This window comes from Amblyomma americanum, chromosome 7 (assembly GCF_052857255.1).
Source record: "Amblyomma americanum isolate KBUSLIRL-KWMA chromosome 7, ASM5285725v1, whole genome shotgun sequence".
NCBI lineage: Eukaryota > Metazoa > Arthropoda > Arachnida > Ixodida > Ixodidae > Amblyomma > Amblyomma americanum.
This window is the reverse complement of record NC_135503.1, coordinates 146,285,837-146,313,448: the sequence shown is the minus strand read 5'-3', so window position 1 is coordinate 146,313,448 and position 27,612 is coordinate 146,285,837. Positions and strand designations below refer to the sequence as shown.

The 27,612-nt window shown below is 44.2% G+C and overlaps 1 protein-coding gene across 1 annotated transcript; it reads left to right on the top strand.

Moving 5' to 3' along the window:
- The first annotated feature begins 3,137 nt into the window (after window positions 1-3,137).
- Window positions 3,138-27,612, top strand: LOC144096659 (fatty-acid amide hydrolase 2-A-like). The gene is made up of 7 exons (XM_077629491.1): window positions 3,138-3,469; window positions 11,825-12,044; window positions 17,160-17,369; window positions 20,994-21,113; window positions 21,874-22,025; window positions 24,400-24,495; window positions 26,598-27,612. Exons 1-7 carry the CDS (start codon window positions 3,281-3,283, stop codon window positions 27,204-27,206), a joined length of 1,596 nt encoding a protein of 531 aa, XP_077485617.1. The 5' UTR covers window positions 3,138-3,280; the 3' UTR covers window positions 27,207-27,612.

The window sequence follows — 27,612 nt, the reverse complement described above, 5'->3', positions numbered from 1 at the left end:
CACAGTTATAGATACCTTCCAGTACTTTTACACAAGGCTCCGCTACACCCAGATTACGTCATGCCCTCATGACTGCTGAGGATTATGAAGGTTGAGATGCAAGACTACACTGATGCTTTTGCACTGCTGAATGCTGTTACTCCAAGCCGTGGATACACACAAGCTACGAATTTTTTTACAGTGGGTGACGGTAGTCGGACATTGGCCGAAGGCAGTGGTGGGTGATGGGGCAGCCCTCTCACAGCGGGGTTAGGCTGGGAGGTTGCTGATCAGTGATGATTATGGAGGGCAGCTGGCTATCCCATTGTACCTTGCAACTCTATCACGTTGTCACTATTTCGTTCAACAACTGTGTCGTCATCTATAGTTGGCGGATGCCTTGTGGAGGGTGGAGGTAGGTGGGCTAAAAGCGGGTAGCGCAAACGTAGCGTACAGTTTGGTAGGTGATTAACGGAGCTATTGGAGGACGAAGGAGGGCGGAGGAGTCGTAGGGTGGCGAATCGAGGTTGTCATCCTCCTTGTTAAGGGTTGGTACACCCACTAAGCCACCCAGCCGCCCATCCACCAATTTTGCTTTAACAGACATCAGCAGAAGCGCTATTGATTGTCTTTTTTCAAAATTAGCTTTCGCAATGGGGCATGAATTTGAGAAATTTCTGTAGATACCGTGAGTGCTTGCGTGAAAAACCGTGCAATTATGAAAAATGTTTACTTCCCTGATAGGTTAGTCTCTGTGACGAGGCCGTTAAAGAGAGGTCTGTGCATTGTTGGATACACGGAGCGATAGTAAGACGGCTGTCCCTGCTGCCCCCCCCCCCCCCCCCCCCAAACGAATTTTCCTCTCGCACTCTCATCTTACGTGCGGAAAGTTAGTATTTGTTATCGTCGCAATCAGATTCACATCTTCATTGTTGTGTAACCGCCCATCATTAGTGAGTGGTGCAATTTCCGCCGTGTTGCACAAGCTTGATCCGGTGATCTCGTCGGTGAATTTGGCATTACTTTCTTCAAAAGGTGAAAAAACTAGTTTGCTTTAACTTACTGCATCCATCTGGAGATTTTTATCACAACCACAGCACTTATCCCGCCTCGGAAGGTAGCTCTCGCACAATCTTTCAGTGCGAGATCTGAGGAGCGCACATCTCGCACAATCTTTCAGTGCGAGATGTGCGCTCCTCACTTCAACGGGCTTCTTATATATGCTCTATTTTTATGTGGGCTATTTTTATGCTCTATTGAATAATTTCGACCTCCTTCCGAATTTTACCTCTCTTTTCATGTTTCATACGATAGCATTAGGAGTGCATGAAGGCAAACATTTCCGGCGTAAGTAAGCTTCGGAGGCATTAGCACCTGTGTGAAGCCTCAACCTTCCAACTACAGCAGGTGGAAGGTGGTGCTTAGAGGGGTTCCCTCTCTCCACCGGTCACCTGCCAACCGTCCCCTTTCCACATCCCCTTTCTACTAATAGAGAAGAAGAGGCGCCGGGCTAAGAATGACTGAGCAAAAATTAATACGACTAAGAATGACTAAGCGATGGTAATAAAAGTAGCGATTACGTACGGAAATTGAAGAAGAATACGATCACAATAAAATCAGCGCAAGAATTGAAAGCTAACAGGATTAGAATCATAACTGCAATGGATCGGTGAACTAAAGACAATGGAATAAGAATTGTAATCGAAAAGATTGGCTAGAGAAAAGAGAACACTATTGCATTGGCTCAACATCAATCCATCTGATCGGCCCTAAAACATTTCCCCAGTATTTTGAACTCCTGGAGTTTAAATTTCGTGATTCATTGACGTTTTTTTGTCTACAATTTCTTACTGACTATGAATCTGACCTGACTTCGAATATCGGTGTTTTCGTGTATTTTCTGTGCGATTTCCTTTCGCGATCTATGTGAAATTTTGAAATTTTTTACAGTATTGTGTTTAATGTTTTTTATGAATTCCTTTTGTAATTTAGTTATTTATTCTTCTTTATTACAATAAATCACTGCCCGCGACATTTAGCTATCTGCCGGGCGCCGCCCTAGAAGAGCAAAAAAGCTTTGCCAGGCCGGAACTTGTGAAGTGTTTTATGCTAGCGCAAAATAAACTGAATAATTATATATTAATTAATTTATTTACTTATTGAAAAACGACCTCCCCCCTCATGTAACACTCTCTTCTAGAGCGCTTTTAGGGCCACTTGCATAAATAAATAAATTTGTATATCAATAGTGCCAGAGGCTGAATATTAGTCAGTGTCAAACTTATTGCAATAATAATAATATTAATAATTGGTTTTTGGGGAAAGGAAATGGCGCAGTATCTGTCTCATATATCGTTGGACACCTGAACCGCGCCGTAAGGGAAGGGATAAAGGAGGGAGTGAAAGAAGAAAGGAAGAAGAGGTGCCGTAGTGGAGGGCTCCGGAATAATTTCGACCACCTGGGAATCTTTAACGTGCACTGACATCGCACAGCACACGGGCGCCTCAGCGTTTTTCCTCCATAAAAACGCAGCCGCCGCGGTCGGGTTTGAACCCGGGAACTCCGGATCAGTAGTCGAGCGCTCTAACCACTGAGCCACCGCGGCGGCAAACTTATTGCAACATAACAGAAATTTATCAAAAAAAACTAGGTACGTATGAGTTCAGGACACGACATTAATCTTGTGCATCTCTATTAGTTAAAACTTATTAGCCTCAAAAATACGATGTTCCTTCTACCAAGAAATATTTCCTGCAAATCCCGAAATTGCTTCGTCATTTCTTATAAATCGACAGTAGACAAACAGTAGCGTGCCGTTCTGATACCAGAGCACTTTAATGAATCTGACGTAGTTGAAATATTAAGGAGCCACGAGCTACGGTGTTTGTCGTTGCTAATGTACAAATTTGGCACATGGAACACCGGAGTACTACAAATTTTAAAATCGCAATCTCGAAGGTCCAGAAGCCCGCCTCGTCCTTTTTGTCAGAAAGTCGACAGTGTTGAGTAAAATAGCGAGCCAGACAGACACGCGCGCGTAGCGACAGCGCGTTGCCTGTGCAGGAAGTCGCAGCGCGCTATCTCCTCAGAACACTTGTCTATTTTTGCCGCGAGATAAACGCGGCACGCTCGCCACAACCTTCGAGCACCAGCGTTCCGCCAGAGTCGCGGGATATGTTCGCTGTGCAGTGAAAGCCCTCCGCTTTGTGCTGCGTCCATTTCAGCGGCTCTCTCTGCGAGCTTTTTCGTCTTTTCTAGAGACATCCGAAACGTCTTGGCCGCAGGGTTGACGGCGGAACGATGGCCAGCTTCTGCGAAGGGCTGAAGGCCCTCTTCCTCGAGGCGTTCGTGTTCTTCTGGTGCAACACAGTCCGCTTGCTGTTTTGGCTGCGATACTGGCTGGTAAAGTCTCGGCGCGCCCCGCCCATCAAGAACGAGCTCCTTCTGCGTTCGGCTACCCGACTTGCCGCTGACATCCGCGAAGGGAAGGTGGGTTGACGATTGTTCATATTGTGGGGATAGAATGAATGTCCTCTGCAGGTAGTTCTGGCCACGATCTAGGTTGTCTTTATTTGTACATCCTTCGGAGCCTTGACCTGAAACTTTTTAATTAAGCTTTGCATTGAAGTTTAAAAATTGAGACAGAGAGTAAAACTTTTTTTTCTGTCAGTAGGAGAGACGAATCAGAGGACAGCAATTCTATTATATATAGTTAAGAAGTGAAGCCCTTCAGAACTAGACATCTAGTGGCCGACATTTCGTCCAGAGTCCGCTCTTTTTCTATGGGTAGCCAGTCTTAAGGCAATTGAGTTTGCTTTCTTTTACTTGAGAAGCATTTCGCAATCATGGATAATAATGTGCTGCTTCATTGATGCTGCTTCTACAGATGCTTGGAAATGATGGCGTAGGCTAATATTAGCTTTACAAAGCCATTTGTGAAAATTCTCTAGTCATACCAAAATTGCAGACAGATTCACCGTAATTTCCATAGTATAATAGAAAGCTGATATATAGTGAAACGGGCGGTGTTCTGGCTAAAAAGGAATGTTTTTGTTAGATTGTGGTTTTTTGCCTCATAAAATGTGCGAACTTGGAAAGTAAGGTGAAACAGACGATGTAAGCAGCCAGGAAATGAAAAATTACAATGTTGCATTTTGTGTAAATATTTACACAAAAAATATATGTGTTACAGCCACTGGCTGTCATTTTACATTTTTTCATTCGCAACAATAGTACTCACCATCGTTTTTCAGTATTTAAAACCATTGCGATCACTATCATCTTCGCAGACTGGGGAAGAAAGTCAGCCATTCCTAAACCGAGAAAAGGCTCGCATATGATTTGTCCTTTGGTGTAAAGATCCTTAGTGGCAGACGAGTGTAGCGTAGATTTCACTGCTTTCCTGCGTAAGACAACCTGAAGCACATTGTACTAATCGCGTGTGCTATTACTAAGGCTGCCTGCGTAACGTTATGTAAGCAAGGTACTGGTTATCAGTAGTATGCTCGAATTTCATGAGGCTGCCCGCCCCAGTGATGCCCTTCTAGATGGAAATAGTAGCTAGCGTCTGTAAGAAAACACATATTTAGCAATCCGCGCGATACAGACTGATACGCGCAATTGCGAATTTTGGGACTGAATTCTTTGGGGCCCAGATTATTTAAATTGACCATCCTGAAAATACTCATTGGAGAACCAACACAAATGTTGTTTCAAGAAGACGCGAGCTTTGATGTTTCAGCACGCATGAACTGCCGATTGTATTCCGAAAAATGCTGCCCATAGTGCGTTCTTCCCTCAATCCGCGCAAAAAAGCTAAAGTAGTGCTACCGAAACTAGCCAACTAAAAATATTTCCTGAGCCAGGAACACCTTGATGATTAGGAAATCATCCTAGCTGACGAGGTCTGTTTTATTTCTTTTAAGAAAATGAAAAACGTTTGGCGTTCGGCTCATCTTCATACTAGCGCTGGCAAGGCTTGGAAGGGATGATTTTTTGCGCAAAAATTAAGCATGTTGTTTTTCTTGACCTCTGCTCACGACAATATGATTCCACGAGGTTAGCTTTCTGTTGTCATCTTTCCATAGATAAGATAAGAAAGTTGGAAAAATAAACTGCACAACGGCAAATATTTGGCGTTCCTATCTGTTTTGAAATCGAAAGGGAGTGAAAAGCAGGAACAAGTGGCGGTCGTCGCCACCGTCCACAAAAAAAAATGCTGTCATATTTGTCAACAGGTCGGCAGGGACCACTTTGCGTCAGTCAGCGAACGAGTGTCTTTGTCTCCTTCTCTTCGGATAATCGCCCAGCCCTTTGCTCTCGGGTATTCTCCCTAGACAATGGCCGGTCTGCCAACCAGCTTTGAGTGGTGCACGTCATTCGTCGCTCCCCACAAGAGAAGCCTGTGGCAAGGATAAGGATCATTGTTCGTACAATATAATTACCGACCCAGGCCAGCCAGGCCGCCTGCAGCAACTCCGCCGACGGAGTTGTTATTACAAGCACTTATTCCAACGCGTTGTGTGCAAGGGCAGCAAAAGGCGTTTTACTCGGTTTATCATATACGAAGCATATGTCTGAGAATGAGGCACCTAATAGGCGCAATATATTGCTTATGATAACATACGCCGCGCCTATTCTATGAGGTAACGGGTTTCTAAAACATCGTTTCACCTACAGCGTTAGTTGAACGTGACATATATATCGTGGTTGGGATATTTTTGATCATAGCGTGCTCACTGGAAGAAAGTGAAAGACACATTATAAAGGCATACTTTGGCCGAGGCATTTAGTCTGTCGTTTCCGATCACGCACAGGCGGCTTGCGGTATCACTAAAATCCCACGCGTTGCTGTTTCGTGTTCGCATTGTAGCTGCTAACGAACGACCCTATTTTCGGTTGCAACGTATGGACTGCAGAGCTGAAAATTGATTCGTAAACATGAGCTGCTATATAATTTCATGATCAGAAAAATGAAAACTTTTTTGTTTTTTTCACCGAAATAGTTTTCGCGACAATCAGCCAAAAGTAAAGAACATCGCATTTTTCTCTGAGTTGTGTAGCGGTGTTTTATGTGAAGATTTTAGCATATCATTGCTTCTACTTGCTCTCACTATCTTTTAACCCAATAGCGTTCGACAGAAAATGCGATGTCGTCGTTTAAAGCGAAAATCACAAGCATGGCTGAGGCAGATGGTCCCCAGAGAACAACCTAGGAGACAGGTGGGCCACCTGCCATCGCTGGGCAGTGACACATCTCTGAAGCGCTGCACCACTGTGCCAAGAGGGGTCTCACGACTCAGAGGGATCCATGAAAGTAAAGTAGAAAATGACCTTCTCCATAAATGGGTTGATATCCACTCATCAACGTAATTCTATACTTCACATTCAATGCCCCTTAGGAGTCCTTATGCACCTCCTGGCGCAGTATAGTGCAGCGTTTAAGCGATGCTCCACTGCCCAGCGATGGCAGGCAGCGGTGGACATCGTGCGGCCCAGGTTGCTCTTCCCGAGGCACGTCTCGCGATCAAACACCAATGTAACCGCTACCAGCTACGGTGAGCAGTTTGCCCTCTATCCCGTCGGCAGGTTGTGATGACGCCACAAGGTCACGTGACCTAGGTGGGCAAGCTGCCTCCAACGTTGCCCACTGGGGACCACCAGCCAGATCCATGCTTGGGATTTTTCGCTCACAACACCGACACCGCAGACACCGAACTTTTGCTGAACGGGGCCTTTTACGCTGTCGCGTTAAAATGTCGCTTGCTGCCTCCCCGTGCTTGGTCTGCTCGCAGCTCTCCAAAGTAATCACGACGAAAACTGTGGCTCCCCACTTGCTCAGCTCCTTTGATATGATAGCGCGGCGAGGGAGGCCTTCGGTTTGTTCGCTTCGCGAAGAAGCCCCTACTCCAGTGTCCGAAGTAAAATAAATGGCCAGAAATGATGCCGCTCTTCTCGCTTATCTGGCTCTTCATACACAAGGCCTTCGCACAGCCATGGGTGGGAAAGACCGCCCATCTCTCGGCAGAGTTTTCGAAGCGAGTCTTCAATGGAAATGAAAGACTTCTTTTTATGTTTAAAACAGAACAGGCTCATGCCGACTTCTGGCTGAGGCGCACGTCGAGCGTGCTGGCAAAGCAAAGCGAGCAAAAAGAACGTAGAAAAAATAGTAGGCGTGTACTGCTTTGGGGATCAAGCGCTGTTACACTTAAGTGATTGTTACCATTGTAAGTGTGGTATTTTGTGGTGGCTGTTAAACTGCTGCGGCCACCGCGCTGCCTTAGTGTGTATGTAAAACCAAACTTGCAAACTGCTTCGAACCCGACCGCGGCGGCTGCGTTTCGATGGAGGTGAAATGCTAAGGCGCCCGTGTGCTGTGCAATGTCAGCGCACGTTAAAGATGCCCAGGTGGTCGAAATTATTTTCAGAGCCCTCCTCTACGGCACCTCTTTCTTCCATTCTTCTCCCACTCCCTCCTTTATCCCTTCCCTTATGGCGTAGTTCATGTGTCCGCCGATATGTGAGACACATACTGCGCCATTTCCTTTCCACAAAAACCAATTTTCTTTATCATTTTTAGTACACTGCAGCTGACTGACGCAAAAAGAAATCACAAAAGTTTTAACGCACTTCAACACTACCCAGAAAGAAAGAGAGCATGAAAACGGTCATTCGCATTGAGGATCAGCATTTTTATAAATTTTCTCCTACTTATCTTAGGTGAACATTTTCTTTCATTGGGGTAAAGCCATCCTGGCAAAGCTAAAGGGCATAATTCCTAAGAGCTCGCTCTTATTTAAGGAAAAGACAGGAAGTAGCATAAAGCGCTCTGCTCTGCTTACCTCAAAGTGCTTCCACAGTCGCATACAATTTCCCCAGGGGCACAGTTGGCAACCCAGACTTTGAGTGAGAAGCTCCTGCCTGCAGTTTGTGCAGCGACACGCTTGGAGAAGTCTGTCTGATGAACAACTACGCAAGCAATGGCATCACAGCCTTAAATTTTTTGCAACGGCAGCCGTTCCGCTGGTACAAAAACATGCAGGTGGCAAGCTGTTGCGGACACTTTATGCTGCTGACCATCACTCATGCGGCCGTATTTCCACGCAAAAATTGAAGAACGCTACTGTACTAGAATTTTTGTGCACGTTTTCAATTTTTCAAAATTTCTAATTTCTAATTTTCAAATTATTATTTTCAAATATTCTGATTTTCAAAATTTTTGTCCAAGAATAGTGGATATGTCAGTTTCCCTCATCATAACCATGGTTTTATTAAAATGAGAGCAATATTTACCGAAAGAGTTCTGTGGGAACACTCTTACACGCACCGGATTGCATGAATGTATTGCAAGAATGTTAATATATATATCGGCCATTCTTAATGACTATTAGCCATCGTGGTGGCGCAGCAGGTATTGTGCTCGGCTGCTAAACCGAAAGACGCGGGTTCGATCCGGCCGCGGCGGTCGCACTTCGATGGAGGAGAAATGTTGTTGCTTGTCTACTGTGCTATATCAGTGCACATTAAGGAACCCGAGGTGGTTGAAATCATCCGGAGCCCTCCACTACGGCGTCCCTCATAGCCTGAGTAGCTTTGGGACGTCAAATGCCACAAACCAACCTAGTAATTGCTATATGTGCCTTCTCAACTGCACAAAAAAAAACTCCAATAGCAAGAAAATGTTTCCCCAATAGATTCATTATATGTTTAGTGCAAGAAACAATAGCTCCTTAAGGGTTTTTCTCTTGGTAAGTTGAGTACTGTTTCCTTTCCTGGAAGAGCTACAGTACCTTCATAATTGTTGCTTCTACGGCTGGTGGCGGCGTCGTTTGCCTTATTTTACCATGTTGCCTAGTTTGTTTTTTATTGATGCCGGCCTGGCCGGGAAAGGTTTTGGGCTGATGGCTAACAGATATGAGCAAAATCGCAGCTATTTGAACGTAAACGCATTTTCCTGCCAAGAGCAACGACATAGAGTCTTAAAGTAGAGGCTCGGTTGAGGGAACCCGCGACCGGGTCAGAAAAACTCAAAAGCATGAACAAGCAAGTCTCCAAATGTGGTGTTTATTTTTTTAAACAGCTACCATGCGCTCAAGGAATAAGAAATTAAACTGTGTTCTTGAAATAAAGTTGCCTTATATCGAGCGTTTAAAGCGTTTTAATGGGAATGAACCCTTTGGAACTTATGCCGCAACCTTGCCTTGCACCCCCTTCAAAATTATCGCGTATGCAACAGTTATCAGGAACAAAATAGAGTATGCGCATTCTATATTCTATCTTCAGCAAATTAAACCAATAAATTTGCTCGATGCCATTAAGAATCCCGCAGCTATATTCATTCTTTCCAATTACTGTTATGGCACTGCTTCCACCGAATTAAAATTCTAGCTCAGTCTACACACCTTAGCCTCCCGCTGTAAACTTGAACTTCATTGCCTCCATAAAAAGTTTTTTCATAGTTTGCCATTAGACAACATCTTCGTCCATCCAGCCCATTCTTTATTCCGCCACAGCCATCCCGCAGTCATTTACCCATAGTGCTCCCGTACCAAAGCGTTTCAGGAGTCATTTTTTTTTTCCTACGCACAGCCCTGCACTGGTACCACCTTCTCGCCCACATCGCCTTGTTAGCCGATCAACACGAACTCAACACCGCCAACGAAAATCATCACTAACCTTCGCCGCCATTTATGACACTTCCCGCTTATGTAATACACTAGGACAGGACCTTTTAGGAATAAATAATTAAACAAACTAACAAGCAAACAAAAATAGACCAGCGTTTTTGAGTTCAAATATACCCAAAATGGAAACACGGATGCCGCAGGCCATTATTGCGAGCAAGCCGCTGCAACGGCGACTGGTTTTTTACGCGGATCTCTAAGGAATGATTGCATTTCATGAGTGCTCACTGTGTCGCGATACATTTTACGTTATCATAAATAGCATGAGGTTGCATCGAATGACCATAAAACGCTCGCAATGTAAACTACAAGTGTTGCGATACATACGCCAAAATAAACAAAAAACAAGATATATATTTACTGAGGAAAAAAATTCGGCACATTTCTGTTATTTGCGCTTTAAGATCACATAGCACACATAAACTTCTATGAGAAGCAAAGCCCGTCAAAAGAAGCGCTGCAATAAAACTTCTTGGTGTCTTCCCAACTACGAAGCCTTTCCCAATAAACAAATCAAAAGAATTCCCGAAGTTCACGCTTGGTGGTTTCTGTGGGCAGAACAAGTATTGTGCCAAAAGACCAAACAAATATTTCGCAGCATTTCAGAAACATTGAATGGAGTAGGCGGTTCTCCACAGGACAACACTCGGCCACCATTTATCTCCGGTACCCATATCAGTTGCTACTCAGCGCTCTGTCACTCATCTTGTTTGGGTTTCGGTCAAAAGAACGTAGGCGAGGGGTCTGGATTAATTCCGGCCGCCTCGGGTTCCATAACAAGCGCTGATGTCGCGCAGCACACGTACGTCGTTTGTCCTTCGCCTACATTCATGTGCGGTCACTACGGCCGCCAGCCGATTCCACGACCGACAGTCAGCATCCGAAGGCCATAGCCACTGAGTCGGGTAATACGACTGCACAAATGCTACCTCTGTAGTGCTTAGTACAGACTGGCCGCCTGCTTCAACGCCGAGAGTATGTCCCAGAATGAAATGCGATTCGCAGCGGCTGCGAAAACATCCTTTCACGCCTCCAACGGACTGCTGGCCGATATCTTAGAGACCAACGGCTTGTTTATAAGCACAGCAGGGACTATCAGACACCGCCGTTGGCTGGGGGTAAAAGCTTGGGTTTTGGCCCATAGGCATAAATATGAACTGAAATTTTTAAAGCAGTTCTTTATTAGTCATTGATGCACCTGTGATCTCGCACTTTAATGAAGAAAAGCCGAGCACACCGTAAAACTGAACGTGAAAGTGTGAAACGTCATTTTGCGGTCGATATATTTTTAAAACACCGCGATATGTGCACATGGGAGTCACACCCCGCTGTGGGTACAGGGAATCAACCTGACCCATCGAAACGCATGTAAACAAAACTTTTCAAAATATATTTCTTGTTTGTTAGAGCACTCATGAAAGTGGGAGTTGCTGAACGTACGGCGAGTGCATCCAAGAAAACCTCGGCGAAATATGCTACGTCATTGCAAAAATATCTCTTATTTATGGTCATATACATGCGTGTTGTGAAGCCTGCATACCCACGGAAGGCGCAAAATCTGTTGGGTGTATCTTCGAATCGCGCAAGCTTCTCCCGCAGTCCGACATGTCCTGAGCGCTACATTTGCTCACCAAGAGAGTCGTTCAAAGTGGAGAGCCTGGACATCATCACATGAAAAAACAGTTCTTCAACGTCATGGGAAACGAACGAAATAGAACCACGCGCTGTAGCAGGCACCGGTGCAAACGGTACACCCACCCGCATAGATCTCCTTCGTCCGCGAGCGCCCCTTATGTTTGTTCATAAACATGGTGTCGGTCTGTGCCGGTCGTTTAATGGGCTGTTTGAGGGCTACTTCGCATCACAAAGACCTGATAATTGTGAACTAAAAAAACTTCGTGGCTGTTTTCACCAGCACATTTATTCGGAAGGACATGAATAAATACTCGCAGTTTATTTCATACATTTCGATTTCTCTACGTGTTTCCTCACAATGTGCCAATCTGCTTTATTCGATAACTTTGTCTTGAAACTTTCACGTTATTCTTCAGTGTGCCACCCTCTATGAAGTGCAACTGCGAAATGGTGTGTTATGGTGGTACGGAGAGCCTGTGTAGAAAAATAAAAATAAATATCCTCTGAATTCGAACAAACATCGCAGCTGAAGAGCGTCGACCTGGTGACAGCGTACATCAGCCGCATTCGGGAGGTGCAGCCCCTGCTCAACGCCGTCGTGGACGATGTCTTCGAAGAGGCCCTACGCAAGGCCGAGGATGCGGACCGGCTTGTGGCCTCCGGAAGCCGCACGGCACAGCAGTTGGAGCAGGAGCAGCCACTGCTGGGTGTGCCCATCACCACCAAGAACTCGGTCGCAGTCAAAGGTAGGCGCAGTACGGTGCGAGAACTGTGAGCGTAAATAGAAAATATTTGTCTTTACGGGGTGACGTAAAGAGCGCTGGACTCGAGAATAACATTGAAGACTTTGAGGTAGCCGCGGTAAAATAATTGGTTCATTGATATCATTATACATCGGAGATAACTGGCCCGTGGCTTCAGAGACTTGTGCCATTCGCGCCAACAGTAAATTAAATCAGAGCTGGTTGTTAACGCAAGAATGCATTCAACGTCTGCATTTCCGCCTCTTTTCGTCCGCAGATTTTTTTTCCGCCAACCCTTGTATCTAAACTACGAGAGAAATGTAGGAAGTACAACACATGCCCAAAGGTATATGTTTCAGTTGGATTGGAACCCACGCCATTTGTAAGCCAGTACGGGTAGAAGAAGCGCGGCGCTGAGAGCGCTTGCGCCGACGGGGGCCAACCGCGCTTCTACTATGGCACCAGGTTGCCCCTGGTGAGATTATATTAAGAGAGGAAAGTCCACGGGCCTGTCGGCTGGCTCCATCTTCGTTACTGTCACTGCCGCGTGCACACAGTGGGGAGTTGTTAGAAATGTATGGCAAAGAAAACATTGAAGGAATGGGCTCGTCGAAGCAAACACACCCGCTGAAAAGGCTGCTGCATAAAATGATGCCCCAGTTCAATCTTGTCAACTGGCACGCATGTATTACGAGCTGATGGAAACGGCACTTGCTCACGTAATGCTAAGCTTGTATTTAGTGCGACATTTATAACAGCGTCGCTAAAAACTGGACCTCATTTCTCACGCAGCGAAGAACGAGGAGTTAAGAAAATATTTACATAAAAAGCGCTATACCAGGCAAACATTTTATTTGCTTATGAATGCACAATATCCGATACGAGATGACTAAAGAGAGGCTCAATGAAAGCATTGCAGTTTGTTTATGCTTTGGAAAGGGCACAATGTCTTTCACTGCAATGCGTTTTCTGTGGCGCTTTTTCTTTATTGCCTGACTTTTGCCCATTACATTTAACCAAAAAACACTCAACAAAAAACCCACAAAACGCTATGTACATACGACACTGTCGTGGTGCTGTCGTGGTAGCGATTATTTGTACAAAAATAAAAGGAAAAAGTTGTACCATGATCTTTGTCATATTGTTTTCCCAGAACGCATGTACAGGGCCTTGTACAGTGGGGGCCCGGGCGGTGCTGTTTTAAAAAGGGTGAAGAAAATGCAGGTGCCATCAGGAGTAAAGACCTTCTTTTTTAAATTACACACCAGGACACAACCAGTTAAGAAGTTTTTAGAGGGAAAGGATTTCGTTTTACCGTGGAGATCAAACTGCTCAATTTGTAAACAGCCCGAAACAATATACCATGTTTTTTTTTTACTTTACTGGGAAGGGGTTTATTTTTGGAATGTGTTACAAAGGACAATAAAAAATAGTTACCACTTGACGCGTAGGGAATTCGTTATTTAAGCACGGGTAATGAGAATGTGGTACCATTTGACCTCACAATGCTCTTGGGCCTCCACTGTATTTGGCGCTTCAGAATGGCAGGCTATTATTGTGACGAAGACGCAGGACCTGCCCGAATTTATTTTCGGGAAAGAATGGACAGCTTTCTTGCCATCCAGAAAGCCGCTGCGGAGCCTCCCGAGTGGCTCCCGAGACCAGAGCCGCTCTGTATGCTACGTGAATTGTAATACGACGAAGCCAGACTCATGCTGGCGTTTTCTGTTGCGTTCGAGCGTGCGTCCTTAGCGTACCTCGCACACGCTCTCGTTCGCACTCGCACGTGCTTTTAATGCCCGCGTTCGTCCTCTTCGTATGTGCTACTTTTTTGTGTGCTTAACTCATGGTATGCAAAAAAAATAGCTATAAACGTGCTGACGTTAGCGCTAGCATCCTTGTACCGTGCATCCACGTGACTTCCTCGAACACGTAACGTTATTGGAAACAGATGCTGGTGCCGAGATTCCAATAACAGGCGAGGATTCCAAGTAGATATTTCGTACACGCTACGTAAGGGCACCTGCTATGTGGGTGCTCACAAATGACGCAACTAAAAGAGTACATGAAGGCTTCTTAGGTAACTACATTTCTTGTATTCTTACTCATGTATATCTGGGATCAAGACATTGAACAGCGCGCATGCATTCCTACAACCGGAAAATAATGATGTAGCGCAAATTAACTGCAATTTTTTTTTGCTCGCCTCGGTAGCTCCTGAATATAAGCGGCCAGCTTGTAGCCTTGGAGTGTCTGCGTATGGCCGAAGCACGATTACTGAATTGCCGCATGAATGCCGCCGCACTTCAAAGTCCGAGTCATGGTTCGCTTCTGCAAGATATCAACAACGACAGTTCTCTTATTTTACAGAAGCAAACATTCATAGTTCCAACTCTGGTACTGGCTGCAGGACACAGACTCTCATAGTGGTTGTAGCAGTTTGTGAAATTTTTCAGGGTTAAACATAAACAAAAAAATACACGTCAATCAGGGTCACAGGAAAGATTGGGGACATCGTTTGAGACACCCCATGACGTCGCCCTAAAGTCAGAAATATGTATGAAGAACAATCGTTAGGCTATCATTCAGTAACAAGTCCTAATAAAGTCGAAGTTGTTCACTGCCATTTCATCCAGAAGCGTTCAAAAAAAGACTGAGCGAATAATGCTGAAGCGAAATGTTTGTTTGCATGGCAGGGCGTAATAATATTGGCGTCTAAAGGTAGTCATACTGAGTTCATGCAATTGTTCTTGTTCTTGAGCTTCGTTTGAAAGTCACGATTTTTTTTTCGTGTTTGTTCCTCTCTTGAATTTCAGTACATAATGAGTTTGTCGGCTTTTGAATCCTTTTATTTATTGTAACTTCAGCATAACATGCAAAATGTTTTGCAAGCGTGAAGTGCGTGTTCTTAAAATTTATGTGATATCTGTGTATCGTGCTTATGTTTTGTACTGTGTGCGTAGCTGCGTATTTATCGTGGCAGCTTTTGTGCGTAATGGTTACCGTTACTCTGAGTGCGCCTCTCTTTTTTTCCTGATTTCGGCTTTGTATGTGAGCGAGTTGAGATCTTGGTCAGTCTTTCGCATGGCATTAACCGTTGATTTGCTCACAAACCGGTGAAGTAAAATCAATGTGGAAATTGGCACCGCAGGAAGAAATGGGGTACATACAGTGCAGAGGTGGCGTCCGTCCTGAATAGTGTATTGAGTAAAAAGCTTCTACGAAACCTATCCAGGCAAAATAAAGGATAAAAAAGCTCAATGAAGGAACACGCATTGCTAGGAGTTAGCGGCCGATAATTTAAAAAATCAACTATTTTCTTGGTAGTGTGATAGACAGGCCGTTTGCGCAATCCAGCTTCGATTGGGCAATCCACCCATCTAAAAATGTAGTGGCTTATTCTTTCTCTCACCAACGCCAGTACCATTATCACAGACCTGTTCACTGCCGTGTGTTTTGCGGTAAATAAACAGAATACTCCTGAGAACGTTGTCCCATTATTGATATGGTCCCAAATATTACTACTTGTGTACCTTCACGACTAACTTGTGCATAATTTTATAAGGTAGCGTAGTAATTTTTTCACCGACTCTAGTTATTGTGATTTCATATCGAATATTCGAGTCATTTGGGTGGGGGGAGGGGCGGTGGGGGGAGGCAGGCTGGAGAAAAATTCCTCCACTCGGACCAGTGAGCAAAGCGTGATAATCGCGGAACGCGATCACAATTTACTTTCCTGAATACACCTGCAATGTACCATACTTCGCTTGGAAAACTGAACGTTGCACATAGAAAACACGTAATATCGATTAGAAAGTTTACTAACAGCTAACATAATGAACTAATCATGTGACGCACACATAGTAACGTTAAAGAAGCCAACAGTCTCAAAACCAAGTAGCATAGGGGATGTTTCTGTCATTTTTGTGGCGTTAATCAAAATGAGATAAACACACATTATTATTCTGGGATTCATGATGGGCTTCCTTCCTTTGTATTCCGTAACTCCTCATTTCCTTAATCTTGTCTGTTCAGTAGCTTAACGAGAGCTTTGGTTCCGGCGGTCTTGATGCCATCTGCAGCACAGCTCCCGCTATTACACACGCTATCACACGAACACGCACAACGTCTGCTATCACCGTTCGATCACGTTCTTACGTTACACTCGCGGTAATACAGGACGTACTACGTCCACCGCTATGGACGAGGGTGGCGCTCGTGACCGCCATGAAGGTGCAGTTAAACTTCAAAGAAACGCCCTCCAAAGCAGAAGAATGGAAAGCCGTCACCGTAGCTGAGCTAGTAGAGCACAGGAGGCAAAATTTTGCGGTTGTAGGTACGAATCCCACCGGCGGCATGTAATTGTCTATTTCTTCTGCTTTCTAATCAACTCTCTTTAAGTGATAAAATACCTACACTATTAATCATACATTGAATAACATCACAACTTAAAAAAAATATCCCCCAAGCTCCTGGGTTTCGGTGCCTGTTGGCTTCCTTCATGTGCCAAAGTAAGCCCTCTTTTCCCTTCCCTTTTCTACTCAACAGAAAGCAACGCGCATACAGGATGTGCTGAGTTCTTTTCGAAACACTAGCACTCATTCTGCATCAGCTTACTCCTGTGTCATTTGTACATGGCTTCTTACCAATTTACTCAGAACGGCCTTTAACAGTAGTATGGGGGGGGGGGGGGGGGGGGCAAAAAGTGATCTTTCCCCTGAATAATTTATTTGGTGTATTATTTTCCAAACATTCTGCCTCCAGAATGCAAGCTACAAGCCAAGACACAATTGATTATGTTTTTTTTCTTTTCACGGCTCCTGTGTTCTTTTTGCTTTTTAAGCCGGCTCGAAGTGTTTGTCAGAAATATGCAGGCTGCAGCGTTCGCTGCTGAGTACTCTAGCGCAGCACTTATGGCCCTCTGGTGGCGGTTGCTTAGGGTAGAGCCTTGGAATTCAACTCGCCCTCAAGAGATGTAAAGCACGCTGGATGCCGCCAGCGCCGCAGTAGATGTCACAACAGCTAGCTCACTGGCTTGAAGTTTATGATGAAGGCGGTGCCCAGTTATTGGAGGTAAACGTTTGTGAAGGAGTGTTTACCTGCATTTTGTACGCGCAGGAATGCGTTACGACGTCGGGTCTCCCTTCAGCAAGGGCCGCCGCGCCAACCAGGACGCTGTGGTGGTGGCCAAACTCCGCGCTGCCGGGGCCATCGTGGTGGCGATGACCAACGTACCCGAGCAGCTGCTGTGGTTCGACTCTGAGAACAAGCTGGACGGAGCCACCAGGAACCCCTACGACACTCGCAGGGTGCCCGGAGGGAGCAGCGGTGCGTGGGGAAATTTTACTAGAACGCTAGCGCTGGCGGCAGAGTAAAAAAAAAAATGATCAGTGCGATTGATGCGGCGCAATATGCGATAGCGTTTGTGCTCCCCCAAACGAAGGAACTGCTCCCGCTCACCCATTCACACTATTCAAGCGGGTGGCATAATCCAGTCCGTCAATCACAGTGTTAAGCGCTGTAGCCCCGCTCTACTCTCGCGAACCAATTGAGCAATAACAGTGTGACACGCCACACTACGTCCCCACTCTCTCCCCCACACGCCACACCTTCCTTCCCCCCGCCCCCTGTATTCGTCTTTTCTTTCTCATCTTTCTCACCTTTCAATCAAGCACTTTCTGATTTGGCCGATTCGTATTCTAACGCTTTGATACTGACATTGTGAGTTCAGCTACTTGCGCGCTGAAGCTCTTTGCTAAGTGATTGCTCAAGGCAGGTCGTACATAATAATACTGTCTAATTTCAGAGGCGACTGGGCAAGTATTTCTAATATTTCAAATGGCACCTGCCTGCGACATTAACTTCTGGCTGTCCGAAGCAATGGTTGTTCGAATCGAGAAGCGCATGTGGACCTGAAGAATTAACTTTTTTCTAACCTATTTAGAGGTAAAAAATTTCAGCGTGTCAATAGGGCCACCCATTATGGCCGTTTGAACGACGTTATGATAACGGGACCTCATCTTGGTTCGCAAAGTGAATTAAACTGGTGAGGCTGGTTGTTAGAATTACTGATTCTTGACTGCGTTTATCCGTATATCTCGGTATTTGCCACGCATGTTTAAAAAAATATCGCTCACGAGCAGGGCTTTCCCTCGGCTAGAACCTCTGCTTCTCTTTTCCGTGTTAGCTCGATACTCGGTGGACCTCGTAGCGCTGCTTTTCGTTTGTGTATTGGTAAAGAGATGAAGCCGATTTCATTAACGAAAGTTTGATTTTGATCAATCTACGTGCTTTATTGAGGACACTTTTTCCGCTGTTGATGGCGTTTTTTGTATATTACGTGCCTGCGTCATTACGCTTCACGGACGACGTGATCGGCAGAAAAAGCGCGCAGCATGATTTGCATGAAAGTTAATAGACGGCTGGAATGCGTTTACCATTTATTTACCCAAGTGTGCGACACTATATCTTAATATTTAGTCTTAATATAATCCTAATATTCTTAATATATTACGTGCCTGCGACATTACGCTTCACGGACGACGTGATCGGCAGAAAAACCGCGCAGCATAATTTGCATGAAAGTTAATAGACGGCTGGAATGCGTTTACCGTTTATTTACCCAAGTGTGCGACTATATATCTTAATATTTAGTCTTAATGTAATCTTAATATTCTTAATATATTACGTGCCTGCGACATTACGCTTCACGGACGACGTGATCGGCAGAAAAAGCGCGCAGCATGATTTGCATGAAAGCTAATAGACGGCTGGAATGCGTTTACCGTTTATTTACCCAAGTGTGCGACTACACCTAATCTTAATATAATCTTAATATTTTTAATATGTAATAATTAATCTGTCCGACATTGCGATCTCACTAATTTTGGATATGATTTGGTTTGAACGCAACAAATTAAAACTCAAGGTAAGCTTTTATCTTACGGTAAGCTTAAGGTACTTAAGGTACTTAAGGTAAGCTTTTATAACCCGCCGCGGTGGCTAAGTGGTTCGGGCGCTCGGCTACTGATCCGGAGTTCCCGGGTTCGAACCCGACTGCGGCGGCTGCGTTTTTATGGAGACAAAACGCAATGGCCCCCGTGTGCTGTGCTATGTCAGTGCACGTTAAGGATCCCCTGGTGGTCGAAATTATTCCGGAGCCCTCCACTACGGCACCTCTTCCTTCCTTCCTTCTTTAACTCCCCTCTTTATCCCTTCCCTTACGGCGCGGTTCATGTGTCCAATGATATGATATATGAGACAGATGCTGCGCCATTTCCTTTCCCCCCAAAACCAATTATTAGATTATTATTATTAAGCTTTTATTGTTCTTAGATTTCTGGGTGATAAGCGCCTAAGGATAGCATGCATTTTGAAAAATTTCCTCCGTAAACTTAGCAAACTGATTATATTATGGGCGGAAAATAAGTACATGACCCGCCGTTAACATATTGTTACGTTTATATGTGAATGAGCACGTTGCCAAAACACTGTGCAAAAGCACCAAGGCGCCTTTCTCAACAGTATAAAGTCGATCTCGATTAAAATGGAACTCATTATCAGATGTAATATCAATTCCGGCTAGCAGTTCTGCACGGCTGCGGGATACCTGACCCCTTAAATATCTCATTATCTCAAGTTTTCGAAAAAGGCAATGCCGGGTTTATTGGCATTGATTTCACAAAACATTTATTTAGGTGCAGCTTTCAATCGTTTTCTAGATGTGCTAATGTAGTATACTGTGCCACCTGTACTGTTGGATGTAATTTTTAGGCAGCATTCCCTCTCATGTAAAAGGCTGACTTCCTCTCTTTTTGCCCCAGGCAATAAAAGCTGCGAGGTTATCACAGTGATCAGTCGGGCTGCACTGACAGAAAATTTTTTTCTTTTAGTTGCTTGGAAGTTTGCTCTCTCGACCTACAGCTACAGCAACTAAAGTCGAATATTCTATTACAATATAATCATTCCACTGGTAGGATGAACACGGGTATAAGAGAAAGCTAGCTATCTACAGGAGAGTAATGTTGGCGGGTCAACACATACTTCCAGTGTTCAGCAGAGCGACAACAAGCGATAACTACTTCTTTCATTCTTGCCCGGTAGGCTGATACAAAATGAGCACGCACCGAATTCATGTTTGCTCAATTTTAAATCTTACCCTAATCACCTGAACACTTCTCGGCAAATTCTTGCGAAGATATTCTCTCCAGAATATTCGTTTTTGCAGCTAAAACAATAAACTAAAGACGATAACCAGTGAGTGATTCATTGTTCTCTAAATGGCAGTTGTCAGAACAGTATTTGACATTGGAGACCACAATCTTGTTTTTTTTTTTAAATAAGGTGTAGCATTCATTGAATTTCAATTTGCGGACTTAAGTAGCTTGTCGTAGCTGCGTATTAGGCTCTTCGTACCACGGAGATATCTCTTCTGAAGGGAGCTTAATTAACTTTTGCAACCAAGGGGGTTTCGTTGACGTGTTTACTATAGTACTGCGCTTGTACCTTTGTATGCGCAAACATTTGTCTCTTCATGAAAGCTGTTTGACCATAAGATTCAAGGAGCCCAGTAAAATGTCTCGGACATTTTCCTTTCGGGCCCTTGGCGACAGGAACATCTCTGGTTGGAGCGGCAATTAATGCACAAAACAAAGATTTGAGTTAGTAAATGACACCATCATGTGACCGCGATTGAATGGCCGCGACTTGTACTAACTGCGAGCTTGTTCTGAACAAAAAAGATACATCAGCGTGCCCATGCCCAAAATTCATGAGTAAAAAGCAACGCGGTGTTCGATGTTCATGAGTGCCAATTCTTCATTAATAAACTACAGCCGGTTCGGGTGTATAAATGTTGCTGACAATGGCACTTCTTTTATTAATTGGTCTGTATGTATCTCTGTTTCGCATACAATTTTACTGAGTTATTTTTGATTCAACGGTTTTTGATAGGCGGTGAAGGTTGCCTGATAGCGGCGGGTGGATCCGTGCTTGGAATCGGCACAGACATCGCGGGAAGCATAAGGCTGCCCTGCGCTTACTGCGGTATCTTTGGCCACAAGCCGACTGCTGGTAAGAATGATGCGAGTTTGTCAATGACAATAAATTAGAAATAATAGTAAGCAATAAAAGCTATTGAAATATCATACCTTTCCTATTATGTGTATGTACCGCAGGACATCATAGCTGCAAAGGGTGGATGCTTACGGCCAGGCTATATAGCCAAAGCAATCGGCAGCATAATACGGGCCAAGAAAACATAGTCATGGGGTTACTATTTTTCACGGCAGGTCTTTCACGCAGTTTTATTCAGTAGCGATACATATAAAAATCCTGCGCCGTTTGAATTGCAAGCGAGTTGAATATGCCACAAGCACCAATGTTTTATCACACACTGCATATGCTAGAGTTTTTTTCTGAAAAAGAAAACAAATAAAGTACTTCAGAAAACTTTTCTATTCGCCACATAATGGCAGCTCTTTGCTGACCTCATGCATTTTAGCATTTAGCTTCAAATCCTCGTGAAATGAAATTGTTAGAGTGAGGCAGATGTTGCACTGAAGCACTTTATTTACACGCACTCACAGATCTCACTCACACTATACTCACAAGACTGTTCATATGTGGAAGGTAGAGCGTGCTGGGTGTGACGCGTCGATGTATTGCATAATCCTCTGCATTTTCGTATGCTTCCAAGAATGATTACATAACCGCGGGTGTGGATTATTGCTGTTTATTTCCCCTTACAATTTCTAATGTGCGTGCGTGTCTGTGTGTATGCGTGAGAGAGAGAGCATGTATCAAGCTCATATGTTCGCAATACTTTTCTCAGGTGTCCTTTCCCTCGATGGACTGCTTCCTGATGTTGGCCCCATGGTGAAGTACAACACAGCTGGACCTATGTGTAGGTACGCGGAGGACTTGGAGCTAATGTTTCGAGTAATGGCAGGACAGAAAGCCGAGGAACTCCGTCTGGACAGTCAGGTAAGCCTTACATGCAAAATGTTAATTTTGTCTTGCATAATTTTTTCGCACACTTAGTACTCGAACACACACGCGGCAGCGAAGCGTGGTGCGACACCACCTTTTTGCGGCTATCGGCAATTGAACTTTCGCCCCGATTTAAAAACAAATGATGAGTAGTGCCGGAATGTGGTGTTTTTAGTTAGGTATGCCTGGCTTCATATTATTGATGGACAAAGTAAGAACATTACACTTGTTGTTATTCTCCTAAAAATAATAAATTCAATCGCATTACTTGGTATACATAGCCATAAGCATACGTGCTTATATTCAACTTGTAATGGGGCGCGTTATCCAAAAGTATTGTACTTGGTAAAGTGTAACACGCCGGCATGTGAGATATGGGTTATAAATGTTGTGCTCAATTCGCACGAATACGTGTGCAAAACACATGGCACGTGCAAAATGCTTCTCTGCTCTAACGAAATTCGTGTGTGTGGTGTTTTGTCGGCCAGTGACTTATACCATCAAAGGAAGCATATATGTGGCAGTTCCGCTTTCACTTTTGGCTTGGAAAATGAAAACACGCCATATGCCAACGTTTCGTCATGCCGTTAGGGATGTTTTTGTGATTATTATTTTCGTCTTGAAAGCCCAGGTTGAGTTGAAAACAAGGATGTGAATATCTGTGTCTGCTACGGTGCAAAGAAAGCTCTAAATAAAACCTCAGTTGCACTTTTACATTGTATCCGCCTGTTTGGAGAATCTCAGTCAAAAGCGAGTTTTGCGCACTCCGCATTATTTTTTGTGAATAAATTCTAGGAATAAGTATTTTTTGCCTTAATAAGCTTTAATAAGGTGTGAAAAAAGGTTTGTTTCATGCTTGCTATATGTAGACATGGCAGAGAGATTGACACTTCAGTCACAAGACCGAAAACTGATTCTTTGTTTCAAAAAACAAAGCAGATAGCTAAAATAATAAATGTTTAACTTCATCCCACACTGCATGGTTGAGAAATATTTACTTCATCAAAAAAGGCTGAACGTTAAAAATGCTTGATGCTTATGATTTCTCCAACACAGTCTAAAATAGTCAAAAATATAAACCGAGCCAAACTGAAGAGCTGAGGTAAATAATTCAAAACAATGTGCGTAAGCGATCAAGTGCGCAAAGCAGCTAATTTAAAAGTACGATAAATATTACCTCATACGCTCAAGTTTCTGATCTGTGAAACAAGACAAAAAGGAAGTTTTATTAATTGCAAGCATGGGTTAACGTGGAACAATTGTTTTTCTTCTAACCGTCTAATTACAAACAATATGAAATTAGCATTGAGTGCACAAGTGCTCTGTTATGAAGACATGTTCCTTCATAATCATGCAACGAACGTTTACCTTGGAGCAACACAGCGATACTTTTAAAAACGAGATTGATATTTTCGCTGCCCTTCAGACTCAACAACAAAACTGATTTTTGGAAATAAGCAGTGGCTTCAATTACTCGAAAAGAATGCCGCACCTACCTTATTCTAGCATGCACACGGTTTATGTGTTGAGGAAAAGGGAAGACGTTAAACCATTGCTAAAGTATGAAAAAACTTTACTCCCGTATCTTCGGTAGTGTTTCCGACAGTAAACCAGTTTACTCTGTCTACACACAACATTATGTTGTCTTCCATACCGACTATATTATTTCAACTGCCCGGTTTCTTGGAAGTTGGATGAACGATCACAAATGGCGTGTTTCCCTAGGCTTCGTTCGATCATGTCACTTCACCCAGAGTGGAAACTTAGACATTCTGTTTGGCGTGAATGTATGCTCGTGGATATTTAAACATGAGCTGTAGAGAGCCCAAAAGCGCCTTTTCGCTAGCCTTGCCATCAATTATCACTGCACACTTGTATCGCATGACGGAAGGTTAGCTTTCACGCACTAATAAAGAGGCTTAGATCTTCACGAATCGACTGCAGCTCGTCTAGCATAGTTGCTGCTTTGGGTCAGATTAAAACGCGCATGTGATTTAGAGGCTGAATTTTGGTGAAACCAGACATGGGCTTGAGTCGCGTAAACACTTAAAGCTATTCTGTCCTTCAAGACTGCAATCATTTCAGGACAGCTTAGAATTTGAGAATATAATTGGTTTTTGACTTTTAGTTTGTCGTCTCGCATTCAGAAAATAGAAATTAGAACCTAAGCCTGTGGAAGGTAACATCACCGAAGCATATGGCTTTTCAGAGGAATGCTGAAAATAGTGTACCCAGCAAGTCTTCTGTCGCAGAAAAACTGTGTTTTTTGTAAAAGTTAAAAAAAATTGACCGTGCCGACTTGGAGAAAATTTTTAAATGGTGCAAAGCTCGAATACGGTTTGATGTTCGTACATTCTTTTTTTTTAAGGTTCTACTGCGAAACCTTAAAGTCTTTTACATGGAGGACGAAGGAAGTTTTCTCTTGAGCCGCGTGAAAGGGGAGTGTCGGAAAGCAGTCAGAGAGGTGAGTACGCACCTTCGAACAGGAAGGATTTACGTTAAGAGGAGACGATTGAAACACCTCATTACACACGGAAGGGGTGTGGCATTTACTTGCACAATTGTCTCATTTCTTAGAGGGTGGGTGCACCCTACAGGGGAAGCAGGGCACTAGCACCTGTCTTTAGGTCCTAGCAGTTTTGCGTTACTAATGTCGATTGGAAGAAACGTACACGTGTAGCCTTTTCACGCAGGTAATTGCGTTTTGCAGTTCACACGGAATAGCGCATGGTAGCTAACTCTGTAGACCATTTAGTAACTCAAACAACTGCAGCAAAATGCCTATACTTTTGTTTCTAGGAACCACATAAATTAGTTGATTTTATTTCATTTGCATGTATACCTTAGGAAAGGCTTTTGAATTATTAGCTACATGTATGCTTATGCGAAATGTAGATGAAGTAATCGAACAAAGCGATGACACTTGTCGGTTGTGGCATACTTTGCCTGGCGAAACACTTCACGTCTGCACCGCTCCTTAAGCGTGCTGCGTGTACAGTATCTTCTCTCACCGACTGGCTCAGTGGCCATTATATCTATTGGGCTCTTGGAGGGCCATATGTATTTAGGATTTAGAAAACAGTCTGATCAAAAAGTAAAGTAAAACATTTCCAAAATTTTCTGTAGTAAATGTCCTTTGCACTGAAAAAGCCATAGCTAAGACGAGTTCTCAGCTATTATTGTTGCCTTTTGCATCTGTTTACAAAATTCGCTTGATATTGGTGGTGGTATGACTGCAGTGTCATCCTAAAATATCAACAATCTACAGTCATAAAGCTGGAGCTTTGAAGCCGTCTTTTGTAGAGGTGGCTCAGAATGTTTTTGTACTGTACGAAACGCCAGAGTGAAATTATTTCGGCTCTGCACAAACTTAGTCACAAGTAGACACCGAATTCCTAATAGTGATTTACGCATGCCCTTTTTTATTGTGGATGGTGAAGGCTACTTTAAGTGCTGTATCTGAGAGAAAGGCAAAACAAGGGAATAAAGAGTGCAGGAAAATTTTGCCTGGCGTGTTTGCTCTGGGAATAATTCTTCATATCTGGTAGGCTTTGGCCGCTACTACTCTAGCCTGCCAACTTTTAGATCTTAGCACAAAGTGAATATGTGCATGGATGGTGGCACTGCAATGGGCTGTGTTCTGCTGTGTGTGAATATGTGCATAGATGGTGACTGCGAGAGTAGAATATGTATTATTATAAGTGAATGTATGCATAGCGGACAGATCCGACATGTGTTAGGTCATTATTAACGTATGAATGACGCTACGGTGGAAAATTTTGGCCACACTAAGCAAGGCTGATCCCACCTGTAGCTTACAACTCAAGTCAACTCAACTTTTTCTCTCCCTGCCTGCCGAGAACACCTTTCCGTCACAGAATGAGTATATTGCGGGAACAACTTAGCCAAAGGAATGTTCTGTCATTTTCCTGTCGTCTTCCATTTTAGCGACTTCCGGCTGGCAGGGAAGGTGGTAACAAATCCAAAAATCGCTTTTAATCTACATAGCGTTCTCTGGCTCGCAGGCTCACAAACAGTTTTCAGACCTTTTGTGAGTCAAATTCGCCAATGTATCTTTCAGATGCAAGTCACTTAAGCTGCTTTGAGCCTCTGATGTGGAATGCCCATGACTTTCACTTAGCATTGTGAACTCTGATATTTACTATCTTCACATAAGTCAGTGACTTGTAAAAGACAGAAGTTGATTTTCATAGTATTTCATTTCGCAAAATTAGTCTGCCTTGTTCTAGCCCAAAGCATGTTTTTTTTGTAGCAGTGCGTTCTTCTGCGTGTGTGGTAGTGCTTTTTAATAAAGATGCCTTACAAATCTTGAAAAGTTTTTTTTTTATGACATCTATTTTCTGTCTTTCTCTAAACGTTGAGGAAAACAAGAAACTTTGTATCATATTGAGACTGAGGTTTGACATCACGTCATCCCCTTTTAGCATGGTTTTCAGTTGCGCACTTACTGTATGCTTGGCCTAAAACTGCAAATGCACTTTTGTGAGAGAAGGCCTGAAAATGACTGCAACTTATCGTACTCGGGCACTCGTCATGTCGCTCCAGGTTGTCGACTTCATTCGCAACGACCACGGTGTAGAAGTCAGCCGGCTGGAGGTTCCAGAGCTGCGTTACGGGATTCCCAAGTGGATTCTTGCCTACCAAGAGTCCAAGTCTCGACCACTGTATGACCTGTTCAGGCCGGGCTCCAAAGGAATAAACCACACCACCGAGATCCTGCGCATCTTGACCGGGACGTGTCCTAACACCGCCGCTGCCATCTTGCTCTGCTGGGCGTCCACGCTTTCGTGTCTCAGTTCAGAGCGTGCGCTCAACGCCTTCCGTGGCACACTGGACCACTTGCGAGACTACCTGGAGGCCCTTCTGGGAGACGACGGCGTCTTCATCCTGCCGGGGGCCACTGCTCCTGCCGCATACCATCACCAGGACCTGTTCTTTCCAGACGGCTTCAACTTCACCTGCGTCTTCAATGTGCTGCAGGTGCCGGTCAGCGTGTGCCCAGTCCTGCGCACGAGCGACGGGCTGCCTGTAGCTGTGCAGGTGGTGGCCAGCCGAGGAAATGACCGCCTCTGCTTGGCGGTCGCCAAGGAGATAGAGAGAAAGTTCGGGGGTTGGGTAGAGCCAGCCAGAGCTAAACAGCGATTGCGTGGATAGGCGCGTCGCCCTCACGTGAAGCTTAGACCAGCTTCGGTAGTGGGCTCAATGAAAAATGATCGACGACAGCCGAAGTTAGTAGACGTTGCTCTTATCCGATGGGCCTCCATTACCTACATCAGAATGTGCCTTGTATCTTACTACCAGGCGCGTGTGTGTGTTTAGTGACGAGGGGTTGATCGTTTGTTGATGTGAATTTGCAAGATAAATGGAAGCCAGATGAAATATTGGAGCCTGCTAAGGAAAAATTGAGTTTGGTCTTTTCATGGGGCGTGTTGGGGCCGACTGAAAGCTAGTATGTGAAAATCGTCAGTGCAGTATCCGGAAACCAGAGATTAAAGAAGTCAAGATTGTGCCTCATTTTGACCGCTAGCGATGTTTGCAATAAAACAAGTCGCCAATGTTT

Excerpts from the sequence above, each read along its gene's own strand:
- LOC144096659 (XM_077629491.1), top strand. The coding sequence starts at position 3,281 with ATGGCCAGCTTCTGCGAAGGGCTGAAGGCCCTCTTCCTCGAGGCGTTC. Across the intron at positions 17,370-20,993 it reads GGTGCCCGGAGGGAGCAGCG|GCGGTGAAGGTTGCCTGATA; the intron begins GTGCGTGGGGAA and ends GGTTTTTGATAG. Across the intron at positions 21,114-21,873 it reads TGGCCACAAGCCGACTGCTG|GTGTCCTTTCCCTCGATGGA; the intron begins GTAAGAATGATG and ends TACTTTTCTCAG.